The sequence below is a fragment of the Garra rufa genome, chromosome 22 (assembly GCF_049309525.1).
Source record: "Garra rufa chromosome 22, GarRuf1.0, whole genome shotgun sequence".
Classification (NCBI taxonomy): Eukaryota; Metazoa; Chordata; class Actinopteri; order Cypriniformes; family Cyprinidae; genus Garra; species Garra rufa.
In genome coordinates this window covers 17,167,238-17,192,134 of record NC_133382.1, presented here as the reverse complement: position 1 = coordinate 17,192,134, position 24,897 = coordinate 17,167,238, and the positions used below count along the sequence as shown (strand labels likewise).

General features: G+C 35.1%; 2 protein-coding genes across 2 annotated transcripts; one reads left to right on the top strand and one right to left on the bottom strand.

Moving 5' to 3' along the window:
- The first annotated feature begins 2,851 nt into the window (after positions 1–2,851).
- On the top strand, positions 2,852–11,551 carry tmem130 (transmembrane protein 130). Its single transcript, XM_073827654.1, has 8 exons — positions 2,852–2,862; positions 2,969–3,057; positions 3,139–3,310; positions 3,408–3,550; positions 3,639–3,723; positions 3,858–4,060; positions 7,920–8,036; positions 10,129–11,551. The coding sequence occupies exons 1-8, from the start codon at positions 2,855–2,857 to the stop codon at positions 10,248–10,250; spliced, it is 939 nt and encodes a 312-aa protein (XP_073683755.1). The 5' UTR covers positions 2,852–2,854; the 3' UTR covers positions 10,251–11,551.
- A 3,681-nt stretch (positions 11,552–15,232) lies between these two features.
- Positions 15,233–24,816, bottom strand: nptx2b (neuronal pentraxin IIb). The gene is made up of 5 exons (XM_073828836.1): positions 24,252–24,816; positions 22,966–23,185; positions 22,421–22,665; positions 19,413–19,592; positions 15,233–19,161 (listed from the first exon to the last, which is right to left on the bottom strand). The coding sequence occupies exons 1-5, from the start codon at positions 24,666–24,668 to the stop codon at positions 18,934–18,936; spliced, it is 1,290 nt and encodes a 429-aa protein (XP_073684937.1). The 5' UTR covers positions 24,669–24,816; the 3' UTR covers positions 15,233–18,933.
- Positions 24,817–24,897: the final 81 nt, after the last annotated feature.

The window sequence follows — 24,897 nt, the reverse complement described above, 5'->3', positions numbered from 1 at the left end:
CTCGGGAAGAACACGATACTGCACTGATGCACTGAAGGAGGATGAAACCTTTCCGCGCGACCTCATGCCACACGTGGAAAGGTGGGATCCGTGACGTCAGAGCTTTATACGGCCAAACAGAAATGAAAGTCATTCTTCTTTCTCTTCGCTTTTATTATTTTCCCCCTGCACTGTTGTTGTTACTGTGTGTATATTGTTTTCGCCATTTTTTTTTTCAAGTTTGAGATATTAGTTAAATATATTTGGGCTGAACTTTGATGCATTTTGTACTGCAAATATTAAGTACGCCCTTACACTGAAAAATAATATTTATCTTATGACAGCTTTATAAAAAAAACCTACATTGATGTTTCCTAATCACAATAATGACATCGATGACATCTAATGTCGACCATCTCATATTGGTCTTTCATTTGCTAACCTTTGGTCCTTGTACCTTTATTATGTGTGACCCTGGACCACAAAACCAGTCATAAGGTTAAATTTTACAAAACTGAGATGTACACATCATATGAAAGCTCAATAAATAAGCTTTCTATTGATATATGGTTTGTTAGGATAGGACAATATTTGGCCGAGATACATCTATTTGAAAATCTGGAATCTGACGGTGCAAAAAAATCAAAATACTGAGAAAATCACCTTTAAAGTTCCCCAAATTAAGTTCTTAACAATGCATATTACTAATGAAAAATTACATTTTGATATATTTATAGTAGGAATTTTACAAAATATCTTTATGGAACATGATCTTTACTTAATTTCCAAATGATTTTTGGCATAAAAGAAAAATCAATAATTTTGACCCATCCAATGTATTTTTGGCTATTGCTACAAATATACCCCAGCGACTTAAGAGTGGTTTTGTGGTCCAGGGTCACATATTATAAACAAATTCCAACGTTTTATTTAGCCTAAATGCCTATAGGCTGACTGTTTGGCTTGAAAATATTGAAAATACTATAACTTTTAAATTTCCATTTCTCTCAGAGTAATAGGCCTACAGATAATTTTCTAAACTTATGGGCTGGTAGCCTAACAGGCATAATAGTGAGAGTAATGTGTATATCGAAGACTGATATCAAATTCATGCGGTATCAGTTTATTCAACTGTGATAAACAATCTGAAAGTGAAAAAACATTTTACTTTTTACAGCGCCACTTTGTGGCCGTGATGTCGAGTTCCTGGGTCATTCCTGGGATTCGGTGCCTTTTGTGTCCCCTGTAAAGATTATGATGTTATTGCCTTAGAATTTTCAACAACACCAGTTTTGAAGTTGTCTATGAATAACACCGTTTGAACTTTAAGCATATTTAAGTTTTTAAACAATTATAAACATTTTACAACACTTTAAACCACCAAATATCACAATTTTTTCATGTCCACCCTGTTAAGAGGAATGGGTCATTCCCAATATTTGGTCCCTTTTGGACATCATAACACTTAAAAAATAAACAATTTAAATCAATTCTTGTGTAATTATGATAGGGAAATGTAAAACGTGAAAATTATTTTGGTCAATCTTAGGTATATAAATTTAAGGATCAATTTAATAAATGTCTCCACCCTGTTAGGTTTTCTGACTTAATAGGGTGGACACTAACAGAGTTGACATTTTGACCCAAAATTGGCTATTACACTGAGCCTGAGCAAAAAAAAAAAGTTTACACAGAAGGTCTGTCAAATAAAGAACTGAATGTTGTTTAAATGCTTCTTCTTTTTTTTTTACAAATAAGAATTTCTGTTTAATTTTTTCATACTGCTGACATGTTGAAGTTGACCACATCAAATTGGAAAGATAGAATTAGTAAAATTAGTGATATCAGCCATTTAATATGATGTAATTTCCTTTCTCCAACTTTCATTTAAAGGGCCAGTAGTTGAATATAACAGGGTGGACAATATTTTGAAGGACAAATTAAAAACCTTTATTAATATATATTTTTATGAATTTAATACTTGGAAAATATATACATTAGATAAAACTATTACTGATATACCAAATAATGTGAAAAAATCTAAAAACAAAAATCGTGGCAACATATTAAGTGTTGCATAATTCATTATCAAAATGGTAGACACAGGCCTGGGGACATAGGAAATAATATAATATTTGGTGGTTTAAAATGCTGTAAAATGTTATGTTAAGAATTATTTTAAAAAAATATGCTTAAAGGTCGTAAGGTGCACTCTAAAAAGTGATAAGTTGACTTAACTTAAAAAAATTGAGAAAACCCATTGTCTTAAAATTATTAAGTAAATAATAATAAAAAAAATAAGTTAAACAAACTAGACAGTTCACTTAACTTATTTTTTTAATTATTATTATTTATTTAATAATTTAAAGAAAGAAAAAAAAACTATTTAAGTAAACTTATCACTTTTTACAGTGTGTTATTTATGTCAAAGACAACTTTAAAGTTGATGTTGTTGAACATTTTAAGACAGTAATATCATGATTTTTACTGGGGACACAAAAGGCGCCAAATTCCAGGAATGACCTTCCTGAGAAATTCTTATTGTAGTAAAATGTGTGTTGACTAGCACCAGTCTACATGCCATATTTTAAAAGCTTTAAAGGCTATAAGACTTTCACACATGATCCTCTAAAATCTATCCAGAAGTCTGTAGAGGAACAGGCTTGTGAATTAGTCACGTTTCTGCATGAATTATGTTTTCTTTGACAACACAACACACATCATTATTCAGATGAGCATAAGGATTCAACACGTGGATGTGATTTCAAGCCTTTACCAAACAGCATGAAAGAAATAAAAGCTAGACTCAGTCATACTTTCACAAGTCACAAGCTGTCGTCTGTAATCATTTAGAGATCCATGTTGACGAGTCCACATGAACTGGTATGTATCGCTTATAGTTCTGAGTAATGGATATCAACATATGCTTTCCTGTTATGACGTATTGTTTGTTAATATTCATGTTCAGCTGCAAACTGAATTCCACCAGGATCCGGAGTGTTCTGGTTAACACTTTTCTCTTAGTGATTGCCTGTCTTGCTTTTGAGATCCCTGATGAGTTACCCCAGCAGTTATCTGGTAAGCTGACTAGTCCTCCTATGTCTTTTGACTTGGTTGGTTACTTGGTGGTTAGGCTGCATTGTTTCTATTTCACTACAGGAAATGTCAAAGGAAAGCTCATTTTCCGTCAAATGGAAGGGAACTCAACATACATGCGGAATAGTGGGAAGCTGGCATCTTACATTCCCACCGTGGTTTCGTTTGAGCTCTTTGACCCGAAACATAACCTGCGCTCTGTCACTTTCATATACACATGGGACTTAGGCAATGGGTGATTGCTATGTGAACAAATAGGCCTACATCAATTTCAAAAAATTAAGTGTTTATCTTTGAAAAAGGTTTTCTTTAAAGTTGTCATTGTTTTTTAGGGAAGTGCAGAAAGGCCCAGAGCCTTTTGTGGAGTGTTGCTACACCTTTCCAGGGAACTACACATTTCAACTGAGCATTGAAAGCAATACATCTCAACATTCCAGATTTACTGGGCTGTACTCAGTAGATCTGACTGTGTTAGGTGGCTGCAGAATCATTATCTCTCTTATAAATGACTCTTTATATAGTACCACTGGCGTTAACATGTCAAACATTCTTTTGTTTTATAGATGCCATAAAGAGTGTTGAATTGAGAGGACCTTCAATTTATAATGTGGACCAGAGCAGCAATCTGTCCTTTCAGGTTGGAGGAAGGTAAATGTAATTCTAAAAAAGTAAAAATAATTACTTGGGAGGTCTCTTTTTGTTCAAAGTGTTTTTTATTCTCCTTCAACCTGTAAAAACTCAACAGGCTTGATGTTTAATTATTGTATGTGATGTGTGTGTAGTCCCCCGGTTTGGCTGTGCTGGAGAGTTTTGTCAGATTGCAACACACCCAGTCCAACTTCCTGCAATTTAGTCAGACTCTATGGGAACATGTTCAATCTGAACTACACCTTCAGATCAGTAGGAACGTTTTGCTTAGACCTGAGTGTGAGAAACAATATCAGCAAACTCCAGACATCCTACAACATCTATGTGCAGAGCAGCCGTGAGTATAATACATTTATTTCAAACTATTTATCTTCTGAATTCTGAAGTGTTTCCTGTATTAAGTGGAAATTCTTGTTTAGCCTATAAAGTGTCATATTTCTATGGCACAAAAACAAAAATTCTGTCATCATTTACTCTTGCTCATTATTTCCAAACCTTTTCTTTTGTGGAACACAAAATGTGATATTTAGCATACTTTCAAAAGTTGTTCCTTTGTGATAAAAGTGAATGGGGACAAATGTATGGGGACATATATACATACGTGATGACAGTATTTTAGTTTTTGGGTGAACAATCCTTTTAAATGTGAAGAAATATGAGCCATGCGAATAAGCATTAAAAATCACTGTTTGCGTGAAGATACTGTGCCTGACAACATTTAGAGCAAAGCGTCATCAGTTGTATAGCTTTAGGCCACTCATTGTGCATTCATGATTCATTCAGCCTCAGCATGACAAAGTCTGGATTACCCAAAAGTATAACATTGTGACTTTCAGATTTTGAAGAAACTTTTATGACTTCTCGAGGTTGCACAAGAGGGGTATTAGGTATTAATTAGCTCCTTCTAAAACATTAGAAGCAACATAAGCTCCTTCATAGTGCCAGTCCTCGAATTTGATTGGTCAAGTAGCATTCCAGAAATGCAGATAGAGTCCATCAGCACTGGTTGTTTTTTCACTGTTAGTACTCAGCTTTTCAGTTTTTCACGTTTTAGATGGACTGTTCTTTTGTACAGTGCATTCAGAATGCATTAAACCCCCTTTACTTTTTTCAATTTTGCAATATTGCAGCCTGATACTTCAGTTGTTTAAATTATTATTTTTTCCTCATTAATCTACACTCCATACCTCATAATGACCAAGTAAAAACAGAATTTTAGAAATGTCTGTACATTTATTAAAAAGAAAAAAAATAAATATCACATTTAGTATTCAGACCCTTGGCAACAACATTTGAAATTTAGCTCAGGTGCCTCACATTTCTCTTGGGCTGTATCCGAAATCGCCCCCTATACCCTCAAATAGGGCACTATTTGAGGGGACAGCCATTTTAAGTGGTGTTCGAAACCATAGTGGACGTTCCCGAGTGCACTCATTCAATCCCATAATGCACCGCAAAAACGAGTGTACAACCGATGTACGCTCAACAGCTAGAGATAACCCATAATGCACTGTGAGAGTCGCGCGCCGACTGAATTCCCGCGTCTCGACAGACGATGGCGCCCGCAGCTGAATCATCCATCCGTTCGTTTTACAATGCGCTCGTCCACTGCGTAATACAGCGTACAACACAGGTACAAATTCGTTGGAAATTGATTATTAAATTGTTTAACCAGGGTTTATACGTAAACTCCTTGACATAGTTCAAGATAAATCCTTTAATCTTACTACTCGAACTGTCTGTTTAAATGATTGTTAAACAGTAAGCAATACTATGCAAAAGCGGCAGTCCTTCCGGAGCACTTAGCGTCCGAATTCACTCACTCGTTTTCATTCACTCCTTCAAGTGAACTGTACGAGTGGACTAATGTAGGGAATAGTGAATAGGGTATAGGGGGCGATTTCGGATACAGCCTTGATCATTGCTGAGATGTTTCTATACCTTGATTGGAGTCCACCTGTGGTAAATTAAATTGATTGGACATGATTTGGAAGGGCACACATTTCTCTATAAAGGGCCTCACAGCTGACAATGCATATCAGAGCAAAAACCAAGCTATGAGGTCAAAGTAACAGCCAGCAGAGCTAAGAGACAGGACTGTATTGGGGCACAGATCTGGGGAAGGCTACAAAAGACCAGGATTCTTCCAAGAGTTGGTCGCTCAGCCAAACTGAGAAATTGATGGAGAAGGACCTTGTCCAGACTGGTGACCAAGAACCTGATGGTCACTCTAGTTGAGCTCCATGATCACATTTATGCAGATGGGAAAAACCTACAGAAGGACAAACATCACTGCAACCATCCACTGATCTGGGCTTTATGGCAGTGTGGCCAAACTCAATCCTCTCTTTAGTGAAGACGCTCTGAAAACAAACTCGTAACTGGAATTTGCAAAACAGCACCTAAAGGACCCTCAGACTCTCAGAAACAAGATTATCTGGTCTGATGAACCTCAATTATAAGCATCATATTTGAAGGAAACCAGGTGCTGCTCATCACCTCCAGAGTACCATCCAAAAAGTAAAGTGTGCTGGTAGCAGCCTCATGCTGTAGGGTTGTTTTTCAGTGGCAGGGAGTGAGGGACTCATCAGAGTAGAAGAAAAGCTCAATGCTCCAAAATATTGAGATGGCCTTAATGAAAAACCTAGTCCAGAGAATTTAGAACCTCAGACTTGGCCGAAGGTTTACCTTCCAACATAACAATGACCCTAAGCACAGAGTGGCTTTGGGACAACTCTGTGATATCCTAGAGTGGCCCAATTAGAGCCCTGACTTGAACCCTGTCGAACTTCTCTAGAGAGGTTTGAAAATGGCTGTCCACTATCCAATATGACCGAGCTTGGGAGGATTTGCAAAGAAGAATGGCAGAAAATCCCCCAAGTTTAGGTGTGCAAAGCTTGTTGCGTCATACCCAAAAAGGCTTGAGGCTGTAATTGATGCCAAAGATGTTTCATCTAAGTACTGAGAAAAGGGTCTGATTACTTATGTAAATGTGATATTTCAGTTTTTTCTTTTGAATAAATTTACAGGTATTTTTAAAATTCTGTTTTCTCTTTGTCATTATGAGGTGTGGAGTGTAGATTAATGAGGAAAAATGCATTTAAACAATTGTAGTATCAGGCTGCAACATAACAAAATTGAAAAGAAGAGAATGTTCAGAATACTTTTTGAATGCACTCATTTAGCCAATAGGTGGCAGCAGTGATTGTCTTACTGGGCAAGTCACTGAATCATTATTCAACTGATTCGTTTGAAATATTGATTCATACAGAACCAAAAGAAATACCGCAGTGCATTGCTTGGCAGTAGTGATGGAAAAAGTGGCAGTAGTGATGGAAAAAGTCATTTTTTGTGCAATAAACTTTAAGTAAAGAGAGAAGCAAAAACACATGAAAAGAGTGTGGCTACAGTGCCTTGCGAAAGTATTCATACCCCTTCACCTCCCCACACACACATATTGCTGCCTTATGTTAGTTTGCTTTAAATTACTTTTATTCTACACATCAATCTACACTTCGTACACCATAATGTCAAAGCAAAAAACTGATTTTTATCATCTTTGCAAATGTATTAAAAATAAGACTTTCCCATTGCAAAAGTATTCATACCCTTATCTGGGACAGTTTTTAGCTCAGGAGCATTCATGTTGCTTCTAGATGTTACTATACTTTGAGTGAAGATAACCTGTGGCAAATTCAATTAAATGGGTATGATTTGGAAAGGCGCACAGGTTTTAATAAAAGGTCTAACAGCTGAAAATGCATATCAGAGCAGAAGGTTCACCGTCCAACAGGGTAATGACCCTAAGCACACAGCAAGAGTGGCTTATAGATAACTCTGTGACTATGCTTGAGTGGCCCAGCCAGAGCCTGGGATTGAAGCCAATCAAACATATCTGGAGAAACCTGAAAATGTCTGCCAGACCCCATCCAAGCTGACAGAGCTTGAGAGGTAAAGCGGTGAGGTCGAAGAATGGCAGATAATTGCCAAATGTTGATATGCAAAATATCATATCATAACCTAAAAATATTTGCAGCTCTAATGGTACTTCAGCTAAGTAATGAGTTAAGGGTATGAATACTTATGCAATGTAAGTTATTTTTATTTTTAATACATTTTTAAGTTGTTCACACTAATTTTTTTTGCTCTAATTATGATGTACATTAACTCTAATATGTATATATTGTCCTCCCCAGCTGTGAGTCTCATCTTTATTTTGCCCTGCGCTGCAGTGATAGTTTCTACTCTCATATTCATCTTTGTGACAGTGTGTCGTCCACGACAGCAATCCCTCATGTCTAAGGCTCTGGTGAGTGATTCAGATCAGAAACAGATAATAATGCGAACATGCTTATGTCTTCAAGCATTTTGTAGAAGTGCTTTTAAGTGTAACATTCAGGTTTGTCCACTAGAGGTTGACATAGACCAGAAAGTATTTAATGAAACAACTTTTGTCGGAGTTTTTTCCCCCATCTGTATCCTCTAAAAGTGTCATTCAAGTAGTTATGATTGTATATTGAAAATGAGGTACGAGTTAAATACTAAATGTGATATTTTTAAGGTGATGCAATTATGAAACCATTTCTGTCCTTAGTTTAAATAGTTTTTAAAAGTGTATTTTTAATTACCTCATCCTAATCAATTAAAATTAGTGATGAAATTTTAAATTTAACAGAATATCAAGTCAGACTACGCCTTGACTAACTGCTAGTTGGTCAGACTAGTCCTTGAGACACAGTCTAGAAAGAATAGTTCACCCAAAAATTAAAATTTCCTGAACATTTACTCATCCTATGGCCATCCTAAATTGGGAACAGATCGGAACGGATTTGAAGAAAATTTGTGTTATATCATTTACTCAACAATGGATCCACTGTGTGCCACCAGAATAAGAATTCAAACAGCTGATAAAACCACGATAATCAACAACATGACTCCATTTGATGTCTTGTGAAATGAAAAGCCATGTAATTACAATACTAGTCAAAAGTTTGTGAACAGTAAAATTTTTAATGTTTTTTTTTTAATCTCCTCTGCTCACCAAGCCTGCATTTATTTAAACGAAAATACAGCAAAAGCAGTAACATGGTGAAATATTTTACTATTTAAAATAACTGCTTTCTTGTTCCTGTGATCAAAGCTAAATTTTCATCATCATTTAAAACATTCGAATACAATTTTTTTTTCAGGATTCTTTGATAAATAGAAAGATCTAAAGCTTTTGTAACATTATACATTATACTGTACCATTCAAATGTTTGGAGTAAGTACAATTATAATATTTATACAATTTATAATATTCCTATCTCAGATAAATGCTGTTCTTCTGAACTTCCTATTCATCATAGAAACCTGAAAAAATGTACTCAGCTGTTTTTAACATAATAATAAATGTTTTTTGAGCAGCAAATCAGAATATTAGAATGATTTCTGAAGGATCATGTGACTGGAGTAATAATGCTAAAAATTCATCTTTGAAATCACAGGAATAAATTACATTTTAAAATATATTCCAACAGAAAACAGCTATTTTAAATAGTAAAAATATTTCACATTTTTTATGTTTTTGCTGTAAGCAGAAGAAGACTTCTTAAAAAAATGTACTGTTCAAAGACTTTTGACTGGAAGTGTATAAGAAACAAATGAAGATGAATTTAAACCATAATTTTTGGACAAAAATAACAATAATGTTTCCTCAAGTGAAAAAATCCTTTAATCTTTGTTGTCCTCTCACATCAAAATCCATTTTGGAGTGTTTTTGCTTATAAATAGTGCTTGATCTGCAAATCATAATCTTCAAGATGGTGCTGATCTCTTCTAATCCAGATGAGAGTATTATGAATAAATGACTTGTATTTTAAACATCTTACTGATAGATTTGTTTAATAAAATCAGCTTTTTGCCTCCCACAATTGATAACCCAGAATCATGTGGGTTACTAGTGGAATATTGATGCCTTTTCAGCAGTTTGAACACTTATTCTGACAGGACCCATTCACTGCACTGCAGTGCTAAATTTCTCCAAATCTGTTACGATGAAGAAACAAACTCAATTTTCATTTTTGGGCGAACTCTTAACATGGCAATGTTTACGCAACTGGCCATCCTCCTGGAAAAATCTAATTTGCACTTTTCAGAAAAACTAATTTCCATTCCTATTTTGAAAAACTTCATATTTTGTCTTCAATTTATTCAAGTGTACTAGTTTTCCAATAAAGGTTTCAGTTTATGAAGGAAATGAGAAATGACAGGTCAGCACATCTCTGAAAACAGCGGAGTGACAGTTTGAAGTGTACTTTTAAGATTTTTGTATCAGATTATATATCACCTGATATATGTATTTAGGTGTCATTTCCAATTATAATAAATGTCCGCTTTCTCTTTTTGTGTTTCTTCAGATGGCAGATATGAATTATCTTACCTTCACAGAAATCGAGCTGCGTGCCAAAGATGCATCTGTAACCTTACAGGATAATTCTCCTGCTTCTAGAACAAATGAAGCCCAGACCCTTCTTCAACAACCCTGATTACCTCATCTACATTACACTTCAAGTATTCATTAAAAACCTATCTTTCATTGCATTATTTTGCTACATGGTCTATTTAGGTCTTGGTTCAACAATCTGTGAATCAACACGAAACAGAAGCACTGAAAGCTTTTTCCTCATCTGATTCACTCTTCTTTGTCAATGTGAACGCATTAATGCTTTCTCTGCTCTTTTAGTTTGTACTTGAGTGGGTTTCAAGGTTTACTTCATGAAGGTTCCATTTGTTAATGCAAAACTCCTTGAGATCCTAATGGATGTTGACACTGGTGATGAATCTTTAAAAGTATAAAAGTACACAAGGTTAGAGCGATCGCATGCAGTTCAACAAGCGTGCCTCGGAATATTGTTACGATTTTAAACCTGACCCAAATGTACAAAACGCACTGCTGTACAGAACGATCATATTTCTTTGCGAGTGATTATGAGCGAGAGCTTCCTTGTCTGAGACCTAGAGCTCTTTCTCCTGCAATGAATGAGTCTGACCTGTATATTCCTGCTGTGATGATCAATGACATTTGCCATCTGCACTGTGAGGTACCAGGAAGACAAGAATTACAGCTCCACAAGGGACCGCAAATATAGGTTAAAGGCTATAGATGAGCAATGCATCATACATCTAGTAATAACTGTGCCCTTCAGCTCAAAAGTAGCTGAGGCATTATTCTTGCCCTTGGAAGTGTAACAGGAGTCATATGTATGTGAAAAGACTTGAATATGTTGCTTTACAAAAGTTTAACAGATTTGTTTTCATGTTTTTGTTTTCCCACGAGGACACAGTCAAACCTTTATGGCTGTAAAGTTTTTGAGTTCCTTGTGTTCACCAAAGCTCTATTTATTTGATCAAAATGCAGTACAAACAACAATGTTGTGAAATAATATTACAATTTAAAGTAAGTCAAAAGTTTTTGAACAGTAAGATCTCTTCTGCTCACCAAGCCTGCGTTTATTTGATCCAAAGTGCAGCAAAAACAGTAAAATTTTGAAATATTTTTACTATTTAAGAAAACGGTTTTCTATTTGAATATATTTTAAAATGTCATTTATTCCTGTGATTTCAAAGCTATTTTCTTAGCATTATTACTCCAGTCACATGATCATTCAGAATCATTCTAATATTCTGATTTGCTGCTCAAAACACTATTATTATGTTAAAAACAGCTGAGTAGAATATTTTCAGGTTTCTTTGATGAATAGAAATCTTTTGTAACATAAATGGTATCACTTTTGATCAATTTAAAGCATCCTTCTAAATAAAAGTATTCATTTCTATAATTTCTTTCACAAACAGTACATATTATACTGACTCCAAGCGTTTGAATGGTATAGTGTATAATGTTACAAAAGCTTTTTATTTCAGATAAATGCTGATCTTTGGATCTTTATAATAATCAAAGAATCCTGAAAAAAAAAAAAATATATATATATATATATATATTTGAAAGCGAGACACTGCAGGTGAAAAAGGTAAAAAAAAAAAAAGTTATCACCTTAACTGATTACATTGATAATTGCAGACATTTTTTGTTACAAATTTTCTAAAATGTTAGGTTTAAATATGCAAATGAGGCATTATTTAATGAAAAATGTGCTAATATGCATACATTTCTACAAAAATCTAAACACTGGATAAAGTCCGTTTAAAAATTCTTGTTTAATTTTTTTTTACATATCAGAGTCAAATGTTTTTATAGATTTTGTCACTGCAAAATTCAGAAAAATAATAGAACTTATTTTTAATAATAGAATAATAGAACAGACAGAATAATAGAATGGAATAATAATAGAATAATAGAACAGACAGAAAACAATGTAAATTTTTTTTCTATCATTTTTTGGGAGAATAAAATGTTGTATAAAATCAAGCAAATTATATATGAACAAATCCCTCTGTAAAAACCTTCAGAATATAGACAGGAATAAAAATGTAAAGTTTGGTGTATGTAAGTGTTACTGAAGTGGAGATGTATGGCTCAGTGTTGGAGAAAAAACTCATTTTGAGAAAACGGCCTTTAAAAATATGTATTGTAATTGAAATCTATTGACACAAATAGATAAAGTGCTATAAAAGAAACACTTAACAGTGTCTTTTGGGTATTTTCTTTCCACTAGACTGAAAAAACACTATAAAACACCAAAAAGCCCAAAATCTCAAACTTGACAGGTGCATGAAAAAAGTGTTTTTCCTGCAGTGTCTCCCCTTAACTGTTTTAAATATTGATAATAATAATAATAAATGTTTCTTGAACAGCAAATCAGCATATAAGAATGATTTTTGAAGGATCATATAAAGTAATGGTGCTGAAATTGTTTTTACCGGAAATGACACAGGCTTCTCTCAAAAGATAGTAAGACCATGTATAAGAGGCATCATTGTGGAAAAAAATATTACTCATCTTTTATTTACATTTGAACAAAAACTGGCATGTCCAAAATGATTCATAACCTTCTCAATAATCAATAGAAAAGCCTTTATTGGCTATTAAAGCAATCAAACGCTTCCTATAATTGCTGACCAGCTTTTTGCATGTCTCCACTGGTATTTTTGCCCATTCATCTTTAGCAATGAGCTCCAACTCTTTCAGGTTGGAGGGTCTCCTTGCCATCACCCTGATCTTTAGCTCCCTCCACAGATTCTCAATTGAATTTGAGTCAGGACTGTGGCTGGGCCACTGCAAAATGTTAATGTTTTTGTCTGCTAACCATTTCTTCACCACTTTTGCTGTGTGTATTGGGTCGTTGTCGTGCTAAAATGTCCACTGGTGCCCAAGGCCAAGTTTCTCTGCAGACTGCCTGATGTTGTTGTTGAGAATTTTGATGTATTGCTCCTTTTTCATGGTGCCGTCTACTGTGATTAGGTTCCCTGGTCCACTGGCTGAAAAACACCCCAAAACATTAGATTCCCACCACCATGTTTGACAGTGGGGATGGTGTTCTTAGGGTTGAAGCCTTCTGCTTTTTTACTCCACATCACTGTGGCCAAACAATTCAATTTTTGTTTCATCTGACCATAAAACAGAAGACCAGAAGTCTTCTTCTTTGTCCAGATGAGCATTTGCAAAGGCCAAGTGGGCTTTTGTGTGTCTTATCTGGAGAAGTGGTGTCCTTATTGGTCTGTGTCCGTGGAACCCAGCGGTGTGCAGTGTCTATTGGACTGTCTGCCTTGAGATGTTGCCATCAGCAGAGCCCAGATTCATCAGGATAGCCTTGGTGGTGATGCTTTTTTACCTCTCTCACTATCATCCTGGCCAGCACAGGTGTCACTTTTGGCTTCCGACCACGTCCTCTGAGATTTTTCACAATGCAGAACGTCTTGTACTTTGCACTGTAGCCACTGGAACTTCAAAACATTTAGATAATGGTCTTATAGCCCTTTCCTGACTTGTGAGCAGCCACAATGAGCAGCCGCATGTCCTCAGTGAGCTCCTTTGTCTTAGCCATGACTGTCCACAAACCAACAGCAGAGAGCTTCTGTTTTTCTCCTGTTGAGTTGATTAAACAGCTGTTCCCAATGAATCAGGGTAATTAGAATGCTTTAGAACAGCTTGGACTATTTGGAATGGTATAGAACTTTGGATTTTCCCATAGACTGTGACAGTTTGCAAAGGGTATGAATAATTTTGGACATGCCACTTTTTGTTCAAATGTAAATAAAAGCTGAGAAATATTTTTTCCACAATAATGCCTCTTGTCTCATCTCATCATCTTATTATCTTTTGGGGGAAGCCTGTGTCATTTCCAGTTATAAAAAAACTTATATATATATATATATATATATATATATATAAACATACATATATATAAAGAATAGAAGAACAGCATTTTTTTTAAATACTATAAAAATCTTTTGTAATTGTATAAATGTCTCTTTTGATAAACTTTATGCATCCTTCTAATGCATCCATCTAATAAAACTATTAAATTCCTTAAAATAAATTTACTGACCCCAAATATTTCAACTGTACTTGTTTATATCTTATGCTTTTATTAGACTGTTTTTAAACAGCTACTCCTTTCAGATCTTTTCAATATTTTTTATGTAAACATAAATTCAAAAACACAATTTTCATCTTGCTCATATTAATAAATCTTATAGTGACAACTACAAACCTTTTTTGTAACACAAGAACCAGTTCTTACTATTAACTAGTTGCTTGCATATTGGGTGTTTCATAGTACTTGCACATATTAATGCCTTATTCTTTAGATCCCTTAATTCTACCCTATACTTAAACTTAACTACTAACAATTAATAGGCATTATATTTAAGCATTATTAATAAGCATAATCTTCTTTATTCAGATTAATTCTGCCTTCCGGAAATTCACACATCACATCAATTCAATCCAATATCTACTTCACTTTTAAGCTCATAATGTTGATGTGTGATTGAAATGCATTTGGCAAAGCACGAGTAAACATTGTTAATCATCTCAAGGATGTGAGCTGTGAGGAAGCTGGAGATTTTCTCCCCCTGTAGGTGAAGGTCACAGAGATGCAGCTGTTTTCTTTCTAGTACCCAAAGACTTTTTCAACTTTCCAAACTACATACTGTATGTGCTACCACCTATAAGCTTTATATCATCATTTCCACCTGTCTAAAGGTCATTTTCTTTTTTTAAATAGTTTGTTTGTCCAGTCTTGTGAAATGTCCCTCTGTGACACAAGCTTTGGCTTGAGGCTGATCTCATCCCCTTAAGACAGGCTAATGCCCTCAGAGCCACCTGTCTGTCAAAGCAGTGTGATTACATGCTCTCCTTCCATTTTTTGACCTTAGCCACTTTTATATCTGCAGAGGTTAAATTCAGAAAATAGTTCTACTTTGTTATAGCACTTTTCTACAGTATATATTGGTATATTTAGAGAGGAAATCAGCACAAACAAGCAAGGTCAATGAACAATGTCTGCTATATATATATATATATATATGTAAACCATAAAGGAAAATACAACAGTAGAAAAAATGGAGAAGAGTAATAAAACGACTTCTAAGCAAACTTTATTTTTTAATTGGCAATCACAGGTTAGCAGTGTCAAGCAATCCCTGAATAATTGGCACGGTGAACAAAAAAGGCTTTTAAACAAAATATGGGTATCCTGACATGGCTATCCCTATCTGAAAAATGTTTCATTTTTAAAAACAGGGTATAAAAATATGATAATATATTTCAAGAAAGAGACCTTGCAACATAATTCACAGTTCAATAATCTGACAGTGTTAAAGCATTTATAATCTTCAGTGAGTAATTCAGTCAGCGTAAACAGAGATGGGCTTTAGACTCTAAAAAAAGTTGATTCTCAATGTTTTTAATAACTACAGCTGAGGTCAAAAGTTTACATACATCTTGCAGAATCTGCTAAATGTTAATTATTTTACCAAAATAAGAGGGATCATACAAAATGCATATTATTTTTTATTTAGTACTGACCTGAATACGATATTTCACATAAAAGATGGTCACATACAGCCCACAAGAAAAACTAATAGCTGAATTTTTTAAAATGACCCCATTCAAAAGTTTACACACACTTGATTCTTAATACTGAGTTGTTACCTGAATGATCCACAGCTGTGTTTTTTTGTTTGTTTGTTTAGTGATAGTTGTTCATGAATCCCTTGTTTACCCTGAACAGTTAAACTGCCCGCTGTTCATCAGAAAAAAATCTTCAGTTCCTACAAATTCTTTGGTTTTTTAGCATTTTTATGTATTTGAACCCTTTCCAACAATGACTGTATGATTTTGAGATCCATCTTTTTACACTGTGGACAACTGAGGGACTCATATGCAACTATTACAGAAGGTTCAAACGCTCACTGATGCTTTAGAAGGAAACACGATGCATGAAGAGCCGGGGGGTGAAAACTTTTTGAAGATCAGGGTAAATGTAACTTATTTTGTCTTCTGATATTTAGGCAAAATAAGAAAAATTTACACATCTTCATTCTGTTCAAAAGTTTACACCCCTGTCTCTTATTGCATTTTGTTTTTATTGAAACATCAGTGAGCATTTGAACCTTCTGTATATGAGTCCCTCAGTTGTCCTCAGTGTGAAAAGATGGATCTCAAAATCATACAGTCATTGTTGGAAAGGTTTCAAGTGCACAAAAATGCTGAACAACCAAAGAATCTGTGGGACCTGAAGGATTATTCTGTGTGCAGTTTACCTTTTCAGGACAAATAAGGGACTCATGAACAACTATCACCAAACAAACAAACAAACAAACAAACAAACAAACAAACAAAAAAACAGCTGTCGGAATTATTCAGGTAACAACACAGTATTAACAATCAAGTGTATGTAAACTTTTGAACTTGGTAATTTTAATGAATTCAACAAATATTTTGTCTTGTGGACTATATGTAAACATCCTTTATGTGAAATATCTTATTCAGGTCAGTACTAAATAAAAATATTATGCATTTTGTGTGATCCCTTTTATTTTGGTAAAATAATTAACATTTAGCAGATTCTGCAAGGTGTATGTAAACTTTTGACTTCAGTGGGTAATTCAGTAAGCATAAACAGATATGGGCTTTAGACTCTAAAAAGAGTTGGTTTTCAATATTTTTTAATAACTATGCATTTATAAGAATCTATAACAGATTTGAAGAAGATTTGAAGAAGGATTGGTGGTGCTTTAACCACATTATTAGCTCTGGCCAAAAGTCAAAATTTTACACTTTTGTACAACACAAGATCCAAAAGTGTTCCTCTTAAATAGTGTATGGCCTTGTTCTTAAATCAAAAACAGCTTTGTATTGAAACATTAGCATGTTAGGCTCTCTGAGACCGCAGGGCAACAATGCACACTCAAAGAGAACACGGAAAGCCATGAAAACACGCTCTGTTGTGATTTAAAAGCTTTGCTGCGTTCACGCCATGTTGTAATAATTATTTCTAGATGACAGCCCAAGATGTCCTACTTAGAGCTATTAATGTCCTCAGAACTGGAATAATGAGTTTCTATAGTTTATTCAGTGGGGCATTCGAAAATTATTCTGTACTATCCCTGTGCTACATTAAAATGCATTGTGTTTTTTGTTTATTTATATTTGTGACCCTGGACCACAAAACCAGTCTTAAGTAGCATGGGTATATTTGTAGCAATAGCCAAAAATACATTGTGTGGGTCAAAATTATAGATTTTTCTTTTATGCCAAAAATCTTTATTAAGTAAAGATCACGTTCCATGAAGACCGTAAATATATTAAAACTTAATCTTTGAGTTAGTAATATGCATTGCTAAGAGCTTCATTTGGACAAATTTATAGGCGATTTTCTCAATATTTAGATTTTTTTGCACCCTCAGATTCCAGATTTTCAAATAGTTTTATCTTGGCTAAATACTGTCCTATCCTAACAAACCATACATCAATGAAAGGCTTATTTATTCAGCTTTCAGATGATGTATACATCTCAATTTTTTGGGTTTTGTGGTCCAGGGTCACATTTATAGATTCTTGCATTGGAAGAATAATAAACAGGATTTATTAAACATAAATATTCCAAAATAACTGATTAACTACATTTTAACTATTTCTGAGGTTGCTGCCATTTTAAACAGTTTCCGCAAGATGAGTTTGTTGTAAAAAAAGTTGTAATTATTATTTCTATGAGAACATGAATGCTTTTAACAAGTTGTAATCTTATAATTTTGGTAATTTCAACATGCTGTGAACACAGCTATGAGCTTTTGTGTGCACCAAAAATGTGACATGGTAATGTACCATAGAGTATCATGAAAATACACTGTACATAAATAATGAAAATTGTTCAGTGATATTGTATTTATCAGCGTACCATGATAGTACCATCTGATATAGTATTTTTTGTAATAAGCCACAAGTATGTCAACTGAATATATCAACTGAAATGTTACATTTATCTGCATGTTGTAATCCATCCAATAATATTTAAATATATAGTATATTTTTCTAAACTATTTGCTACTTGTTTAACTGATGAATCGTTTTTGAGGTTGAGAAGGATTTAATATCACTCACTTTAAAGGAGAAGTTCACTTCCAAAACAAAAATGTATAGATAATTAGTCCCCTTGTCATCCAAGATGTTCATGTCTTTCTTTTTTCAGTCGTAAAGAAGTTATGTTTTCTGAGGAAAACATTTGAGGATTTCTCTCTATATAATGGACTTCTATGGTGCCCCCGAGTTTGAACTTCCAAAATGCAGTTTAAATGCAGCTTCAAAGGGCTCTAAAAGAAGTTTCTTATCTAGTGAAATGATCGTTTTTTTTCTAAAAAAATTTACAGTTTATATACTTTTTTATATATTTTTTTACCTCAAATGCTCATCTTGCCTAGCTCTGCGTGACCTTTAGGGTCTCATTTTCTCCTCTCACTTCATAATCGTCCTACATCACTGCAGAAGTACCAACCTAGTGTTTACAAGGTGAAGATCAAATGCCATTTACAAAAAAAGGAAAAACAAAGGAATGAGATGGGAGTTTTTTCGACATACCCCTAACTGTCATGAACCGGAAGCGTAGAAGTCCACTATATGGAGAGAAATCCTGCAATGTTTTCATCCAAAAACATAATTTCTTTATGACTGAAGAGTGAATAACATGAACATCTTGAAAGACAAGGGGGTGAGTAAATTATCTGTAATTTTTTGTGAACTACTTCTTTTCCACTTTAAAATCTTTAATTGTCAAATAGCCGATCTTCACATAGCTCCAGCGGCCACTTTGATGCTCCACCAAACACCTCGATGTCACTGTCGGTCCAGGCCACCACATTCCCAGGCAAGTAGGATGAGCAGTTTGACATGGCAATGATATCCGTGGAGCGCAGGACCCGATCCCAGACGTTAAAGTGGCTCAGCTCCCCCACAAAGGCCTGGGTGGCATCAAAGCGCCCCCCTACTACATCCTGTTGAGGCCATAAACGACAGGCCTCGTTAAGACAACAACAATAACCCCTTTTATTCACTCTTAGAGGATGTGCACGCTAACTCTACGACATTGTTTACTGCCTGAGGTCAAGTTTTATTTAAAGTGTGAAGTTCATGAGTCAGTAACGCTATTGTGCAGGGATGGCATAATATTACAGATACAGTGTGACTGTGCACTGAGGTCTGGGAATAGCAAAAACTGCTGTATCAGCTATGCTTCTGTTCTCACCTGCTCTTGGCCCAGGATGAGGACTCCTCCGGGCTTGATCGGGTGCCAAGGGGCCAGATTTTCTCCTGAGCCCAATCTTTGGCCATCCTGGTAGGCTTCCCAAAGCCCATCCCTGGTAGTCCAAGTGATGCAGACATGGTGCCACCTCCCATCACTCAATGATAAAGGTAGCTGTGCAACCTATTTGACAACAGGAGGTATTAAAAATAGTTTAGCCATATTGTTTTCTTTATTTAGTGAAGCACAAAATGAGATCATAAAGGATTAGTTCACTTCCAGAACAAATAATCAATAAATAATTTACTCACCCCCTTGTCATCCAAGATGTTCATGTCTTTCTTCCTTGAGTCTTAAAGAAATTATGTTTTTTCAGGAAAACATTTCAGGAATTCTCTCCATATAGTGGACTTCCATGGTGAAGTTTGAACTTCCTTAATGCAGTTTAAATGCAGCTTCAAAGGGCTCTAAACGATCCGTGCCAAGGTAGAAAGGTCTTATCTAGCGAAACGATCGTTCATTTTCTTAAATAATTCAATATTTATACACTTTTTAACCAAAAATACTCATCTTTTCTAGCTCTGCGATGCACATGCGTATTTTGTGTGCACTCCGGTTCAAGACAGTTTAGGGTATGTCGAAAGCAGGGGCGGACTGGCCATCGGGAGAACCGGGACAATTCCCGGTGGCCTGGCAGCCAGTTTGGCCCGCTGCCATTTTTTTAATTTATATTTTATTTTCATATATATTGTTGTTGTTTTTTCTGTTGCCTGCGGAATGTGCTAATGTGATTATTTCCAAATTCGCCATTCAATAATAAGAATACTCTAATAAATCGTAATCCGGTTCGTCTTGACTGACAACGCAATTCGCCACGCGCACGCTCCGCCCATCCGCGTGTCCGCCAAAAGAATGCAAGACTCGAGAATGGAGCGCCCAGGTGGAGCAGAGAGTCGAAACTGTCCTGTTCAGTACTTCATTTACAAGTCAGATACATCTGTAAATAGACTATTGTAGTTTTGTTTTCTTAGTTAAGCATTAAACTGCTTGCAAATATTCTCAATAGCAGTCCGGTTTGCTGAAAAATTAACAAAATGGCATAACTTGTAAAGAGTAGGAACTTAGCAGACAAATATTCACATTGTTTTATAACACGTTTAGAGGGAGCTACAGCTAACAACAATACAACCCTTACAAAAATTAACCATGTTTTCACTAAAAACCAAAAAACATTGTTACTATAGTTAAACTATGGTAACCACAAATTAACAAAGGTTTTGCTACACTTGGTATTTGTAGTAAAACTCTGGTTATACAAATTGTAATCAAAATGCCAAAAAAAACAAAAAAAAAAAACAGTTACTACTATACTTTTACCATAGTCCTAATTAAACCATGGTTAATTTTCCTAAGGACAAAACATGACCCATGATAATGCAAAAAAAAAAAAATCAGTATTAGGATTTTACTAAAGATATATTCAAGATGTAGCTATTATTGTAGGCCAACAGTTTTGACATTTAGGCAAGATAAAACAATAGCACATGGTCCTAATGTAATACTTACATTTTTATAAAAAGGTAAATGGAAGTTCAAGAGATAATCTTTAATTATTTTGCGTATTTTGCTTTTTTATTGTCCATGGTTTCAGAATTTGTTGTGGGTTTTTGGGATGGCCTGGATGAGTGTGAGATTTCCCGGCCTGAAATTTTGTCCCAGTCCGCCCCTGGTCGAAAGACTCCCATCTTGTTTTCTACTCCAACTTAAAGATCATCCTACATTGCTGTTTTACCTTTCTTGTAAAGGGAGTTTGATCTTTGCACATTCACTTCTTGAACCAGAATGTACTCAGAGTATGCATGACATCGTAGAGCTAGACAAGATGTGCATTTGAGGTTAAAAAGTGTATAAATTAAAATTTATTTAAGACAACGACCAATTGCTTAGCTAAATAAGATCTTTCTTTCTTGGCTTGGATTGTTTAGAGCCCTTTAAAGCTGCATTTAAACTGTATTTTGGAAGTTCAAACTTGCGGGCACCATAGAAATCCACTATATGGAGAAACTTGCTGAAATGTATTCCTCAAAAAACATAATTTCTTTACGACTGAAGAAAGAAAGACTGAAAGATCTTGGATGACAAGGGGTTGAGTAAATTATCTGTAAATTTTTGTTTTGGAAGTAAACTAATCCTTTAACAGTATAAGGAATTATACTGCCAAGATGTAAAATAATACAAAAAAGCACCATACAAATATCAAATGTTTAGAGTTGTTGTGGAGTTATAAAGTAAAAGAATAGTTCACCCCAAAAAATAAATATTTTCTCATCATTTACTCACCCTCATGTCATTCCAAACCTGTATGACTTTCTTTCTTCTGCAGAACACAAAATAAGCTATTTTGAAGAACGATGCTAACCAAACTCTTTTGGTTACTATTGACTTCCATTGTATGAAAGAAGTCATACATGGCTGGAAACGACATTACGATAATTTTTAGGGTGAACTACCATTTTAAATCATTGTACACTGATAATCTTCATTAATGCTCTCAAATCTCATTTGCAGTTATGTTTTTTCCATGTTACATTTCCAGGTCATGAACCCAATGGTGTCAGGCATCAATGACGTCAATCCTCACACAATACGTCTAGACAGTATTTTTTTACACAAGTGGGAATGAGATTTTGAAGCGGCAGAGGATAGAGAGATTAACAGAACATTGATTTAATTTTCTATTTTTCAGACAAAGCTCATCTGACTTCAGAAGGCTTGGAATAGTTACTCTGTTACTTTTTTGCTGCTTTTTCATTTTTGGAGTTTGTCGGTATGAATCACCATTCTTTTGTACTATTTTTACAACTATTTATTGTAAAAAATGACTTAAAGACATACTCATACGTTTTCTTATACATTGATTTTAGTATAATCAGCAGATTATTTAACATCAGTGTCCTCACAACATTTAATGCCAAATTTGCAAAATTTTGCTTAAAACGCTGGTTCTTTACCTTGTCATTGATGAGCAGCTCTATAGGGTTATGGCCCCATTCGATCAGTACAATCTCATTTGCCTGTCCAGGCACTCCATAGGAAAACGGGGTCCCAATGCCGGGACTCGAACCTGACTTGAGCCACATGCAGATAGTGAAGGCATACATTTCTGGCAGGCTTTTCTTTACTTGTCCAAAAAGGTAATTTGTCCGAAGAGGAAGAGAGATCTTGAAATTCTCTGGTGATTTAAATCCAGCTCCTCCTAAAGTCAAAAAGTGTTATTTATTATTGCATCACCTCTGCTATGATGCAAAAACATGCTGACAGATCACAAAACAACCTGATTACCCTCTCAGCACTGGAAGGTAATAAAGTCCCTAACTCTTTTAAATCAAACATTAAGAAAAGTAATGTGGACAGCTATGATCAAGAGAAGATTGTAAGTATCTAGATAAATATGGGAACATTTCATCAAATTGTTAAGAACATGTTACACTGTTAAAAAGTTACAAACACTCCAGTTTTTGAGTGACTAGAGAACATCGGTGATTTGTATGCAGACCTTTCTCAAGTTCAGAGATCCTGTTCATGAGAGAGTTGAGGGTACTGTCAGTTCGCTGCCGATGAGCGACTGTCTCATTATAAAGCTGGGACTTCTCTTCCTCAAGCTCGTTGACCTTCTTGAGTAGTTGATTTTCCAAGTCCTCCAGTCTACGCTGCAGTAGGTTTCTCAGCTCATTAGGAAAGGAGGCACCAGAGATATTGGCTCGCATTTGCTGTTGCTTTAGACAGTTGAACAAAATATGAAAAGGTTACTTTTCAGAGATTAATATATGTAGCTGACAGAATTGTTAGGCTTTTGTCTTTTGAAAGTATATATTTTAAATATCCACAAGCATATCTTGAAGATGCAGCATGCAAAATAAAAATAAATTAAATACATTTATGCTAATTACAAAAAATGATCATGCTAGGTCCCATGGTTAAATGTATTTTTAAGAAATGCAATTGTTGATATTAAATTGTGACCCTGGACCACAAAACCAATCTTAAGTAGCACAGGTATATTTGTAGCAATAGCCAAAAATACATTGTTAAATGTCAAAATTATCGATTTTTCTTTTATGCCAAAAATCAGTAGGATATTAAGTAAAGATCATGTTCCATGAAGATACTTTGTACATTTCCTACTATAAATATATCAAAACTTACTTTTTCATCAGTATTATGCATTGCTAAGAACTTCATTTGGACAACTTCAAAGGCGATTTTCTCAGTATTTCTATTTTTAATTTTTTTTGCACCCTCAGATTTTGTTGTATTTTGACCAAATATTGTCATATCCTCACAAACATCAATGGAAAGCTTATTTATTCAGCTTTCAGCTTATGTATAAATCTCAATTTCAAAAAATTGATCCTTATGACTCGTTTTGTGGGCCAGGGTCATAATTGTGATGGAATACATACACTTAAAAAAACAGTGGTTTCCAAGAATTTACCATATAGCCAGAGCACTTCTTGTGAAAAAAATATTGTATTAGAGTTACAATTCGCTCCATCATTTCACACATTCAGATTAACACCTGACATTTAAGTGGCACTGACACATTCCCGACATTTTGTCGCTTGGGGCATCGTAAGTAACTTTGGCATTTGTGGTTAAGGGATAGAGACGTACTAACTAAGGAGATAATCCCTGTAAATCTTCAACGCCTCCACATAATTACCAAAATAGTCGTGGCAGAGAAACTTCCGGTACAAATGTGATTTGACTCATTTATTCATTCATGTAGCGTCAAACTTATTATTTATTATAGTTATAGTTAGCTAAAATAAAAACCCTTACCTCTAGATTTTCCAGTCTATCTTTTAGACTCTGCATGGTTTTTCCAAGAACGTCAATGGTGTCATTTGGATCTTTAGGCACATCATCCATTGTGTCCTTATTCATTTTCCTAAATATTTCGGTATTAGACTCACACCGTGACAGTTTAGACGTCAGCTCTTTAATCGTTCCCAACTGATTGACAATTGTCTCCTTCTGTTGTAAGATGGTTTCACGAAGTTGCATGACGGTGTTTCTCAGTTCCTCCTCCTGGACCGATGCGCTTTGAACAGGCAGAGACTGAACGGGGCAACTTGTATCCTTGTCAATGGGGACTGCAGTACATAGAAAGCGCTCGCCTTTTTCATTTTGTCCATAGACAACTTTTACACACGTCAGTGCATAGATGCATATGAGTCCGGCGAGCAGATGAAGCATTTTGTAGAGATGTAAAAGGCGCTGAGAGGTATAATAATATATATGCCACTGTGTAGAATCGAAAAACTTACCTTAAACTAACGTTACACATACCGAGTAAAACATTTCCATCGGATATTTGTTATGATACCCTGCTTTCCGAACACCCGACGCCGCACTTCTTGCGCTAGTACTGCTGTCAAGAAGAGAGAGAGACACAGTCAACAAATGAACTTCAGTGATTGGATGA